This window comes from Telopea speciosissima, chromosome 4 (assembly GCF_018873765.1).
Source record: "Telopea speciosissima isolate NSW1024214 ecotype Mountain lineage chromosome 4, Tspe_v1, whole genome shotgun sequence".
Lineage (NCBI taxonomy): Eukaryota > Viridiplantae > Streptophyta > Magnoliopsida > Proteales > Proteaceae > Telopea > Telopea speciosissima.
In genome coordinates, this window is record NC_057919.1 from 3,050,501 (window position 1) to 3,064,512 (window position 14,012).

General features: G+C 40.5%; 1 protein-coding gene across 3 annotated transcripts in view; it reads right to left on the bottom strand.

Moving 5' to 3' along the window:
- Window positions 1-1,844: 1,844 nt before the first annotated feature.
- Window positions 1,845-14,012, bottom strand: part of LOC122657523 (zinc finger CCCH domain-containing protein 19-like) — a 34,240-nt gene continuing 22,072 nt past the window's right edge. The window contains exons 4-11 of one of the 3 annotated variants that reach the window (XM_043852247.1): window positions 9,930-10,846; window positions 9,704-9,831; window positions 8,305-8,364; window positions 8,163-8,213; window positions 7,880-7,950; window positions 5,459-5,610; window positions 2,351-5,342; window positions 1,845-2,314 (exon numbers count right to left, since the gene is read on the bottom strand). In XM_043852247.1, the coding sequence (XP_043708182.1) occupies window positions 1,912-2,314; window positions 2,351-5,342; window positions 5,459-5,610; window positions 7,880-7,950; window positions 8,163-8,213; window positions 8,305-8,364; window positions 9,704-9,831; window positions 9,930-10,846 (4,774 nt within the window). In that variant the 3' untranslated portion in view covers window positions 1,845-1,911. Of the gene's footprint in view, window positions 5,343-5,458; window positions 5,611-7,879; window positions 7,951-8,162; window positions 8,214-8,304; window positions 8,365-9,703; window positions 9,832-9,929; window positions 10,847-14,012 lie in introns of all 3 variants that reach the window. The other 2 variants (XM_043852248.1, XM_043852246.1) reach the window with 2 other exon arrangements.

Consider the following 14,012-nt stretch of genomic DNA (forward strand, 5'->3'; position numbering starts at 1 on the left):
ATGTGTGCTAACATGGATCTCAATGCACGCTCAATCAGCCCAGTCGTTGGAAATCTCACTCGGCAGTCCCTAGGCGATGGACTCCCTAGAGAGAAGTCAGATCCCAATCAAAGTGGCATCTTCAGGGGACAAAGTTTATAGATACATAAAAGGAAATTGTGGGGAGATGATAATACATTGACATTAAAAAAATAACAAATTAATGGGCAAGTGATCATTGTTTGATCGTGTAACGCCAACACCAATGTGGGGTTAATGGGAGCACATGAAGGTCATCAATATAGATACAATTTTTTATTTCATAGGGGTAAGGAGGTATTTTCATGCACTCTTGTGTCTTAGCGCAAGAGCCACACGACTAGGGGTGTCAATGGGTCGGGTTGGGCCGGGCCTGCCCTAAACCCTAACCCAACCCTAGAGGCCTTAACCTAAACCCTGACCTGACCTGAACCTGCCAGGGCCAAGAAGCCCTCAACCCAATCTCGACCCTGCCAGGGTTTTTCCTGACCCGACCAGGCAGGGTCGGGTTAGTCCTGATTGACCCTGTCTTGACCCTAACCCTGACCCTGATTTTGTCTGTAATCCCATGTGCCTTTAGGGCTTTTTTTGTCTTTTGCTTTTTAATTAGGCTATATATATAAATAAATATTAGACCAATATATATATATATAATATTATATACTTATAATTAATACAGGGTCGGGTTAGGCCAGGCCGGGCTAAGCCCGGGATCTAAACCCTGACCCGACCCAACCCTGCCAGGGCCAGACCATAACTAAATCCAAACCCACCCTCAAGGTTGAAAAATCAGGGTCGGGTCCGGGCCGGGCTCAGGGCGGGTTCAGGCCAGCCAGGCTTTATTGACACCCCTACACACTACCAGGTAGCATTCTTTTTCCCTAAATTAAAATTGGGACAGGGATCTTTGAGCAAGCAGGTACTATACACCCTCTCACATTTATGTTTTAATCATTATTTCTCTCAATTCAAAAAAATTAAAAATAATAAATATGAGGAGGCTTAGTATACACCTTAGGCTCAGAGAGCCTTTTCCCATTTAATTAAAGCATACTATAACCTTTTTTTCATAGATAGTTTTCCTAAGCAAATAACCATATCTCCCACCAGTGAGCCAGCCAGCACACCCAATCAAATAAAATGACTGAAGAAAGTCTTAGGTTTACTTAGATATATAACTTGTACTTGGTTGCCTACTCACCGAAATAACCTCTGATACTCTGTTTGTTTCAATTTAAAATACTTTACAGAATTTATTTAAAACCAACATAAAGTTCCATAAGAATTGAAAAGAGGAAAAAATTATCACTTCTATGCAATAGAGTCGAAAAACAATTTTAGTTTTAAATACCAAACTGGTTTACAAAAATAGTGATGGTTTGCACTTGCACCGATGGACTCCAACCCCCATCATACGGGTGCATTCTTTCCCTCATTCAATCATGCCCAAATATGCTTAATTACCATGTCCAACAAAAAAAAAATGTCAAAAGTGGCAGGAAAATATGAGACACAACTTATGATAGTATCTGATTTTCAGAGAAATATTTTACACTGACAAAAAAATGGAGCCTAAAAAACCTTTTGACCTTTCTCCTGCTGGTAAAATTGGTTGGGTAAATCGCCCACATCCGATGGTTATTCTGAACCATTGGTCCATCCTACTAAAGCAAGGATATCTAGTAATCTGCAAATTGCAGACATCAGTCAGGTGGAGCGGGATGAAAGTGGAATAGGTTGAGACTTGCCAACTACACAGGTTTTACAGAATAAGCCAAAAGCATCAGGAGTAGAAAGAAAAGGGGACCAGGGGGGAGGGGGAACTAAAGACTGTAAAATACTAAGATTGAATTGACTGTACAAAACAGTAACCATGTCGTTATATCCCCCGAATCACGTATGCAAATAATCACATTCTGCTCCTTTCTTGCAATGCCCACTTTCATGAAATTTGCACACTCTTGGCCCCTTCTGAGGAGGCCTAGAAGACCCACCACCAAATGACGATTGCCTGTTCCATGGCCTACCACTGCCAGCACCACGACCAGAATCACCACCCTGAACCCCCTGGCCAGAAAACCTCTCTCCATTGTGTTTCTGCTGGCTTGCCCACATGCTCGGATTTCCAGCTGGTGCCCCTGTTGTGCTCCAACCCATGTTCATATTTCCCTCCATAGTTGTACCCTGACCAGCACCCCAGACAGTGTTTGTACTTCCTTGTGCTGATCCTCCCCAGCCCATGTTAGCATTTCCTTGTGGCTGGCTCCAACTAGCATTTGAATTTTCTTGAGTTGTTTTCCTGGCGTTGACTGGATTCTCTGTAGCTCCCACGCCCCAAAGATGGTTGGTTGGCAATGAGGGCTGGGCACTTGAACTCCTTTCAAATATGTTACCTGACCCAGGAGGCTTATGAGTATCAACTGGAGCGAAGGAACTGATTTGAGTGATGCCATGAAAAGCACCAGGAGCTACATCCCAACCCACAGGGTTCCTAGGTGGAGCTGCTGCTGATGGGGTGGACCAATTAATTCCGTGTGTACCGGATGGTTGCACCCAGCTACCAGAGGGAACCAATTCAGGAACTGACGAGCTTGGATTAGGAAGATTTCCAGCTTGATTAGCTGTGCCATAGGATGCAGCAGCAGTATTGCCAGAAAATTGACCACCAACCCACTGGCCATAAGTTGGTCCTGGATTTTGAGCTGCAAGCATAGGTATAGGACTTGAAGTAGGTGGTTCTTGCTTCAGGGCTGAAGGAGCTCCCCATCCATGAGACTCAAGCCCTAGTCCTGTACTCGAACCAACAATCTCTTGCTTCTGCTTAGAACCAGTTTCATCCAGAGGCTTAAAACTACTGACAGATGAGGCCAAGTTTGGGTAACCGGACTCAGCAGCTTTGGATGTTGAGCCAATGCTTGGTACCAAGTCAGCAACTGTATTCATCTCCATTCCAACAGGAGGTGCCGAAGGGTCTGGCTGGCTATTTGAGATCTCACCTTTCTGCATGCCAACATGAGCTGAAAAATCACTAGGTACCGTACCAGCATCACTTTCAGCACCTTCAAGAGAATTAGTTCCTGGCTTCTTTTGACTATCAAGCACATCAATCTGAGCAACCCTCTGTAAGTCATCTGTCACAGTAGATACAGAAGGAATTTGCTGATCGTCAGGACAACTTAGATTACCCTTTCCAAGGTCAAGTGACGAACCTGAGCCATGAAGTGAGCTCGGAAGATCAGTTTCAGGACCATGGATCAAGGACTTCCCACTTGACACTGAGATAGGAACCGAGCCACTGGGAGACGGTACAAATTTATTTTTGGTGGGGAGAACAGAACCTAATTCATTGGATCCAGAAACACTCGTCTCTAGACTAGTTTTATTAGACACATCACAACTGTCCCTCTCCCCACTTGGCTCTACAGAAGCAGGTAGTGAGATGGAACTATGCATGACTTGGCTACGTTGAAGAAATGCAGTGGCTTCATGAGAATTGGTTGCTTCATTTTGCTTAAGAGTAGAGCATCGAGAATCTGATTCCCCTTTTCCAACAGAAGGTTTTGCTGGGGTGGGAGACTGTCCACTCCATTCAACAGCAACTTTACTAGGCTCATTTACTGAGGAAGATGGCTCTCGTATCCCATCATCCACTTGGTTAGGAGCACCACCCAAGCCAGTGATTGTTTGGTTGACAGGAACTGTCGGCATTGCATCCCATTTGTTTCCAGTATTCTGACCCCCTGTCCAGATACCACTGCTTAGCTTCGGTGTTGGAGTTGGGGGACTTGAGAAATCAATTTTGCCACTTTGATTGGGTGTCTCAAATGGTTTGGGTATAGAAGCAGAATCAGAGTGGGAGCCCCATCCCCCAAGAGACGGCTTTACAGAAATATGATGTTGCTCACCCCAACCAGATGCACTCTTGACGGGTTCAGAAACAGCAGCAGGAGAATGTTGCACCATATTAACTCCTGGGCTTTGAGTTGGTCCCCAAAAAGCATTTGCAGGATGACTAGGAACCAAAGGAGTTGATGGCAATTTATTTCCAGAAACCTGGGCCCCATTCCAGCCTGCGCTATTTGGCGTTGGAGTGGGAATTGGGACATTGGACAAATCATTTCTAATGCCATGGTCAGAAGCCCACCCTTCTCTGGCAAATTTAGGAGCCTCAACTGAGGACGGAGTAGACCAGCCCTTACTGTTTTCTAGTTCAGATTTTCTACTTTCCAGAGATGACTGACCTGAAGAACCCCAATTACCAGATCGCTTCTCATGACCATACCCACTGTTAGACAGAAACTCACTGGATCGATTTGCAATCCAAGTTCCATGATTCAGTCCAGAACCACATCCATCTCCACCTTGACCATCTCTTCCTTGCTGCAAAGGCATTCTGGATGACGGATGTGGGCTGTGCACTTGCGGCTGACCAGACCAAGAACTATTTGACTTTGAAGAGTCCCACCCGAGTGAAGAATTTCCACCCTGTACTTTGGTATTGACAGCTTCTGTTGCTTGTGCAGTCCAACCAGTTGACCGAGAGGCCCATCCATCATTTTTTGCATATTCAGCATTACCATTAACACGGCTACCTGAATCCTTCCAACTTGGGTTTGGCACTTTTTCTGTCTGTGATGAACTTCTGTTCCCTCTCCATCCATCCCAATTATTTTCTCTACCATCAGATGCAACTGTTGCCTTTTCAGATTGTGAAAAGCTGTTGTCCCACAGTGGCAGCTCTTTATGGAACTTCCCGTTCAATGCATCAGTCAAAAGGATTGAGTCATCTCGCCTCTCAGTTGTTCTCCATATTCTCAGATCAGCAGGAAAGTACCCAGTTGTGCTCCATTTACGCAGTTGAACCATAGAAAATGGTCCTTGGATTTTCCCAGCTGGGTCCAGGTAGTGCCACATCTTCTCCGTATCATTGATAGTAGATAATTGCAGTGAAGGTGAAGATGGGCTCTCCTTTGCAAGCCCAGATGATGAACCGGATCTCGAAGCGGCTGGGTTAGTCCAAGCGCTAGTATCTGAACCAGTCATAGCCACCTGGGTTTTTGGTTTCGCAAAAGTGTTTGGTTGGTGTACATCCCTTCCTAAGGTCCAAGCAGCTTCAGCTGTTCTCTCAACCGGCACGCTAGAACCATCTCCTCTATCCAAGGAGCCTTTTCCAGAAACAGTTTTACTTGGTTCCCAGCTGGCGGTAGAATCTTTCCTTCCTCCACTCCATGAATAATCATTATAAATTGAACCTCCTTTACCAGGAGAGATTGGCTCCCTCCCAATCCGACCAAATCCAGCATCTCTTGATCTCACATAATTGTCTGCATGAATCACAAAAATATCACATCAGAAACTTTGAAGAAAAAAAAAAAATCAAATTTAAGGCACATTGGTAGGAAACAATGAAGGCAAGAATCCACAAAGATAAGAAGGTGACCTCTCCTGCTATCATCATTTTCTCCTTCTTCATCTGATTCATGACTTGGATCCATGTTAGGATCAGTATGTACTTCAGGAACTTCCTGTAGCCTACGGGAACGCTCCTCTGGTGTGTTAAGAAGCTGCAACTTTTCTACACATTCTCTAAGCGTGAATCATGGTCAAGGATCCTTCAACATTAAATTTAAGAGTTTCTGCAGTTAAATTTACAAACAACGGGAAACATATAATACAATTAAACTAGCTAGCAACCATCTAAACAACACCATATGGTACATCTAATAAACAGACAACTTTTGTTTTTTTGTTTTTTTTTCTTCTTTTTTTTTTGGGGGGGGGGGTCTTATTTACTTTTCTTCATTCTAGCACCATAAGTGAGGCAGAACTAGCATACTATCTTGTAGTTCCATGAAAGCTTATAAGGTCACAATAGACATCATCTTACTTATAGAAAGAGTACCTGAACCATAATCAAGTGTGTAATATTATCTTCAGTAGGAGTTCCGATGGTTCAAGAACAAAGAGTGCATAAGTCGTCCCCACATCACACCATTAATGAACTAAAGTTTGCAAGATCTACAGGATGACTGACCTGAAAATTTTGTTTTCTAATTTGAATTAGTAAAAAGAACACAGTAACCTGTAGCTGATACAGTATCTAAAAAGCTTTCTGTTGGTTGTATGGGGCAGAATACCGTGGGGGGTATTCTGGTCTTTTTCCCTTTTAGTTTTGCTTTGTATTGAGTCGGTCATATGAGGGACAATTCTGTCCATGTAATTGTCTTTTATTATTATAAATACATTGCTTGGGACCAGTCTTTGATCATCCAAGCCTTGTTTCCTAGAGCAGGTTTCGAATTAGGGCAAGTCTCCTCTCTTCCATTCGATTTCATCTCCTTCCCTCTTTCATTCTCGAGTTCTTCTTCCCCCCTTTCTCCCTTTGTTCTTCATTCTCCCACTAGGGCAGCACTGATGAGGTGATCTACAGATCCGTTAGAACTCCGTTGAATCTACAATTTTGGGACCAGATTCGCAAATCATAACCCCATGAAATCCATGCAACAACTTTTCATTCCCATGGTCTGATGTTTAAATAAGGACTTCTGAAACTACTTCTGGCAAAGGCAGTTTGATGCAATCCTGGGTTCGAAAACTTGTTGGGGTACACTATGGGCCCACCCAAATGCACAATAACCAAAAGTAGGGAGAAAATGACAATTTCTTGTAAATATTTCAAAGTTTGTAAGGGGGAGTGGCAGACCCTTAATAATCAGAATCTCAATGGTAATGTAGGAAGACAAGAAAGAAGGATAGAAGGGAAATTATAAATTAAAGAAGAAGAGTTAACTTGGAACCAAAACAAAAATAAGGGACATAGGGAAATAAGGGAAGAGGGGTGATGCAAACCCTAGAGGGTAAGCAAGCCAAGATCAAATCTGGAAGAGAAAGAAGATAAATAGATAAATTGTAGATGAAGATAGATAGGTGGCAGCCTAGTCTCCCACTAGTAGCCCAACCGTCGGAGTCTCACCGAGGTCTCAATTGAAGGAGTCCCACCTTGATCCCACTTGAGTCTCACAAGCAAAAATTCTCAAAGAGAGTAATTTGTTTTCAATTCATGGTTGCCTTTTGAGAGCAGCCAGGACTAGCATTATATAGAGATAGAAATATTGAGTACAGCAAAATAATCATTAAAGAGACCCTTAGAAGCCCAAAACCCCTTTGAAATTCCCCATACATTAATTAACCTGGGAACATGAAAAGACAAACTAAGAATACAAAAAGTCTTCTCCAGCAGCTGTTCCAAAATAATGGACCCAAGTGCACCCAAAAAGAACTTTATAAAATAAACTCAGCAGGGCCGGGTTGGGACAGCAAGGACCTGCCTGCAGCTTGGGCTGGTGCTGGCCTTTGGACCAGCATTTGGCCCAGGTTCTGGAAAAAGAAACTTGTGAGCCAATTTCTCCCTACATCAAGGGGAGAGGCAATTGAGACAATAGACTCAAAGGGAGTTGAATCGTGGGAAGGGAATTCGTAAGTGGTAGGGGTAATCTTGGAACTAGAAACAAAATAAAGATAAAACCTTACCCAAGAGACCAAAACATTCACCAAGAACAATAGATGAAACTCCATCACTGTTTTTGAGGGGAACAGGATAGGTGCTAGGAGGCCACAAAGGTTTAGCAATCACCCAGAAAATGCTTTGACTTAAATGAACATTAGAGTTGCCAGAAACATTCTCCCTCATCTTATTGGTTTACATTAGATAGAAAGAACTCAATAAAAATGTCAGATGTCAAAAAGGAAAAAAGTGCAATGTCAGAGGTCAAAAAGGAAAACCAAAGAAAAAAAAGTGCAATGTCAAATATCAAAAAGGAAAATCGAAGGAAAAAAGTGCATTGAGTTCAACAAAGGATATTCCTTTCTACGCCCCTTTTCACTGGCCCGATCACGAAGATGACTAAGCCGCAATTTCTCAGATTCCAGCCACTACAGCAGAACAAAAGGGTGTTACAAAAAACTCATGTATGTGAGCCTCAAATTTTAAACTAGAGCAAGTCTTACAAAATAAAAATACAAGGTTAATGCACAACACAAAGATCTAACTATGGTATGATACTTAATCTAGGATTCCTTCAAAAAAAATATAAAATGACATGCAAATACCGCAAAACAAAGCTTAGATAAGCTAACAAACTCACATCATTAACTCTCACTACTTGAAGGGCAATGGCCTTGTCCTGAACCTGACCCTATAAGCAAGCACAAATTTTTCTCAGGATAACATAACAATATGCTTATTTGAGCAGAAATATGGAAGAAAAATTAATTGCATAGCCTTACCACCATCATTCGTTTAATAAATCCACATTTTATGCTCTGGCGTAAACGCTTGCATTCATCCTGTAAACACAGAATTTACGCATCAAAACAGAAGGCCAAATGGAGTGTTGGACAAGCAGAGATCAGACTTGAATATTTAACGAAATGAAGATTGCAGTAGCAGCAAGCCTGCATACGAATCCAAAACATAGTTGTCATGGCCCCAAAGTGAGCCAAGGCAGTTTCCAAGTACCTCGACGAGGCCGAGGAAGTAGCCAGTCGCCTAGGCGAGCCCCTTATTTAAGGAAAATGTGCCACAGAACAGAACCATTCTGTCTCTCACACACACACGACACATCCATAGGTTTGAATTTCTGTCGTCATTCTCCTAATACCAGCATCAATTCTGTTTTCTTCTCCCAACCTATCCTAGTATCCTTGCTGTTTACCTTCCCCATGTTCTGATAACTTCAGTCAGTCAATCAGAATATCAAACTACACTGAACATCATATTACATAGAAACACATCAAATCGCAGAAAAATCACTCCTCAGAAAGTCACCCATCCTCCCCAACCCAAATACTCAGAGTCTATAGACGAATTGTTTTTCTAAGCAACCTGCTTTCATTTACATTCCTTGGAAACCACTGAAATGAACAACTCAATCAAGAGGCAAGGTAACAAGTCTGATTGTGTAAGCATGGCAACAAGGTTCTTTAGAGGGATCTGACATCTGCCTAATGACATTAATGGAGTCCCCTTCAATCATCGGCTCAACACCCAATTGAAAGTAAGGTCTGCTAATTCTATAGATGATGGGTTAGCTTTTTCCTTGAGAGGTATATTGTAATTTTTAGACGGTCCCTACCCTATCAAGTAGTGATCTTTTGGTTTGTAGGCTTGGACTTCTTTCTGTTGTTGTCGATCTTGTTATACTATTTCTGTAGCATGTTATTGTAATTCGAACTTTTTATTCTGAAACAAATTCTTAGGAGGACACAAATAAACACCAAAAATGAGCCAATCTAGTAGTCACTAGTCACTCCAATCCCAGATGGGCCTGGATTCTCTGAAAAACACCAAACTTCAGCACCACCTACTCACAAGTGGCACTGGAAACATTATGAGCTCCCCCACCCCACTATACAGTTGGTCTAAAAAAAAGTGCCCAGAGAAGGACAAATATGCAGTTGAAAATAGAAAAGGATCCCTTCACAAATAGCAAAGTAAATAGGAGATAACAAATATGCATACACAACAGCAAGACATAAGAGAGCCATTAGAAATTTTAAGCGTACAAAGTAAATAAAATAACAACTATGCAAAAACATCCCAGAAAGTATTTCTCAAATAGTTGCAAACAGTCGGAGAATGAAATATATATATATATATATATATATATATCTTTAAGTAATTTACCTCAGAGAACTCCTGATTGGAAATTGTATCAATAGAAATTTTCTCTGTCTTGTCTAAGTTTAATATTTCCAGCATGATATTCGTAGTCCTTTTGCCAGTCTTGTAAGGTTCTCCCACCTTGCTGGTACCTGTGTTCAAATTTAATAATTGCTTTGCAGTTCTATACAATCTGCTTCCCAAATGCACAGGAAAAGATGGACTTGAACTGGGAATTATCAAGAATTACCTATAACTTGAACAAGCCTATACATATCTTGCTTTTGACTGCTGCCAGATATTCTTATTCTAACAAATGAGCCAACAACCTTCTCATGAAAGGTTTCAGCATCTTGAAGTAACTCCTCCATTAAGTTGCGTCGCAGATAAATTAAGTTGATGTTGTGTACATCAATTGCTGCATAATCATCAAGATTTATTTGTGATTCTTTCTCATCCCCCTTTTTACGTGTTTTACGTCTCTTATCTTTACCAGCCTTCATTGGTGCATCATTAATATCATCAGCCTCCAGCTGACTCCCTTCAGTGTCAACAATACCCTCTTGAATATAATCAGGGTGGGAGTCTTCTTTCGTAAGAAAGTGCACTTCCAGAAGCTTCAACATTTCAAAATGCCCTACACGTGCTTTCCCGAACAAATTTTCTAACCTTGAATCACAAATTATTTGACTTTTCCGACGAGGATCACGAAGATTGTTTCTCTTAATATACTCTAGCAAGAGAGCCTGAACATCAAACTGAGACAAAACAGATGTATCGCCATTTTTCATGTGCGCAACAAATTCCAAGAGCTCCTTGGAAGCCCACTCAGTGCCATCTGGTATAGACATTCCTTCAGTAATATTTCCAGCTGCACTTGAAGAATCCACATCCTTGGTGGACTTCGGTCGCTTTTTTGGCTTTCTTTTTTTAGAACTGCTTACTTCAAGGTTCCTAGTAGAGCTGTCTGAACTAGAACCTTTATCATCGTTAGCATCATAAACATCATCAGAAGATTCTTCCTTTTGAGCCATTGCATCAGATCCTTTCCATGGATTTCTAGCTTGTGTGACTTCATCTAAAGTTAACGACAGCTTTGCTTTCAAATCTACCCAATAATCCTTAAAAAGATACTCCCAACTAGTTTTGTCATCAAAATCTACTTGAATCTGCATAAACAAAAGAACAAGCAAATGGATAAGCTTCAGCAACGTGCTTTATAGAAGTCTTAAAATTCTGTCACTGCTTTATAAACTCAATGTCCTTGATGATAACTTCATATTTTAAGAAGGGAGGGGGACATAAAACAACAAATGAAGGAAAATACAAAAGAAGATCAGAAATTCTCCCAGGAAGCAAGTGATATTCACCCAGTAAATATCCTTAATTGGAGGTAAATGAGTTTGCAATTAACTTGTCCCAATCTCAGGCTTGCCTTCTGGCCTATCTCTAACTGGGCACATTGCAAAATGTCATTGATTTAAAGCAGGTTTTGTCGGCCTCTCATCAAACTAAACTCAGCTCATGAGCAATGAGAAATCAAGCTCACAGGTAGCACAGCTCATTCATAGCCCAAGCTCCAAGCATGGTTTTAAAACTCGTCTCGACTCGGTGAGATCTCAGCAAGTTTCTCGGTTTTCTGAGAAATCGAGACAAGATGGCATACGGTACATAAAAGTGCAATGTCTCATCGAGATCTCGGGTTGATCCATGGAAATGACCCTTCCACTATGTATTTACTTACCTAACTCGACCGAACTCGACATATCTTGGCGAGATCTCGGGTTGACCCATGGAAATGACCCATCTTGATGCAGATACGTTACCTTGGACTGACCCAAACCAAGATGAACCGCTTCCCAACCATGTTCTGGTTCAGTAGGATATTTAGAATTTATTTTATTTGGGAAAGATATGTAATCTTTTATTTTGGGGTAGCTATTAGACTTATAGGGAAATTTCCAATTTGAGTTTTATTGAGTTTCAATTTTAGTTAGTCTAAGTTTTAGGAAGTAATTAGGAATCTTTTATTTCTCTTTATATATGATGTAATTCTCCATCGTTAGAGACAGATTTGAGATTATGAATTGAATTATGGTTTGAGAGCCAGTATGGATGTGCGTGTGCACTCTTCTCCCCCCTCCTTCTTATGCGATTTCTTCTCTGTTCCCCCTCCTTCTAATTCTTCCATTATTCCCTCTGTGAAGCCCACCATAGCAGATCACCCCCTTGGGTCTGCATTACATCTACTCTGTATTTACTTACCTAACTCGACAGAACTCTTATATGCTTGCTGTGGAGCACTATATGTAACATTATAGCAACACTATGTCATGGGAAGACTATGTGACACTAGCAGGAACTGAATACTTGATTCAAAGTCTTTTTATGTGATGATAGTTGTAACACTGTTAAACAGTTCGATGTATCACTTTAACATTTCTAATTCTTATTTAAGTTGTTTAGCTATTAATTGAATGTTTTGCTTGTTTTTTATTACTAAATTATGTGTAGAGTAGGTTATTTTAGTACATCATTGCCTACCAACCTATGGTCTGAATTGAAACTCATATTTGGACTTTGTTTTTGCAAAATCTGATAGTGCCATTGTGTTTAAATGGCCTAAAATAGACTAAATACCAAGTTTCAAACCCAAACTAGGTCTAAAACCCACCGAGTTGAGGCTTCGAGTAGGAAAAAAAAATGCACCAACTCAGCGAGATCTCGACTCGACTCGGTTTTTCCAAGGGCCAAGTTGGTACCGAGACCCGAGTTTTAGTACCTTGGCTCCAAGTATAGACAAAAGCATAACTAAGGAAACATGTGACAACACCTGATAAATTTCTCCTAGAAGCTTCATGCATCCAGATTATTAGACATGAATCGCATAGGGTGCATTCATTAAACATATGAATCAGTCTTTGAGAACTGACCAGTCACATAAAAGAGGCAAAAAGGGTTAGTAAACCATAGTGTGACTCTTAAAGTTAGGACAACCAACTCTCTTTTTCCCACGCATGGCCCCATAATAATGAACAGAATTATCTTAGATTTTTAAAACATTTTAGTGTTATCATCCAGAATTAAGCATCATATTCATTACATGGACATAGCTATTAGATAAAGGATCCCTTTACACAGGGTGCCCTCTTAACTCTCAACAAAACAGAAGTATAGTATACTACTTTACATGCATCATGCATGCCATTCCAACCTCAATAATGATAAAAGTGGCATGACTCAACAGCAGGCTAATCGGGAAATTGCTTATAGAAGTAAAATTACCGAATAGATCAATTAAATTCAATCATCACAGCAAAAAAATGCCTCTAGTTCTTCCACAGATACAAAAGAATAATTCGGAAAATCAGATCAAGCCATTTGGCAGATTATTTCCTATCATAATTAAACTGCATAGTATCAAAGTTATAACATGACGGTTATCCCATTTCAAAGATGAAAAATTTTCCATTAAGCAACATTCAGAGCCAAATAAAGGCATTATTCTGCATATTAAGAACCCATACTATTCTACTATACATGTGCATATGCATTATAAGAATATCAGCCAGACTACAAAGGAAACGACAAAGAACTAATACCCAATAACAGAACAGCTGAACATAACATAAATGCATGGCAATTTGCTACAGAGAACCAGCAATGGTTGATAAACTAAGAAAAAAATTACCAAAAAATATTAGCCTGTTCTTTCCAGTCCCCCCCCCCCCTTACTTTTCTGTAAGGAGGAATCGAATAAAATTACTGAACGAAGAATGAATAAAAGGCATCTACTATGCACAACCATGGACTTCTCTACACCAACTCCAGTCAAATTATTCACTTAAAATTGGTGAAGCATATAAGGTGTTGAGGGGACCACCAAAAAACACTAAAGATTTATTGAGTCCAATAACACCAGTATTTTGTCACTCCATGTCAAGAGTCTGAAAGTAAATATAATTCCTGACAAGGAAAATTGCACACATCTTCTTCATCTATAAAAAAATAATTTAAATACAGTCAAGAAGGAATACTTGAATGGGATAAAATCATCTGCCCTAAGATACATGAAACCAGGCTTATCTTTGGGTGGCAGCTCTCATAATATGGTAAATCTTTTTCAAATCCTTGAGAATGACCAGTTATTCATGAATCATCAATTTACACAATGGGAAAAAAAATCAGAAGGCAACAACATGTAGGAGTCACTTGCAATTCCAAGCAACAACTTCTTGATGAATCACAATGATTTTTTTAGAAGGAATAACAATGAATTTTGATTAGCAGAAAAGAGAGAATATATTCACCTCATCAAGAACAGGCCCTCAAT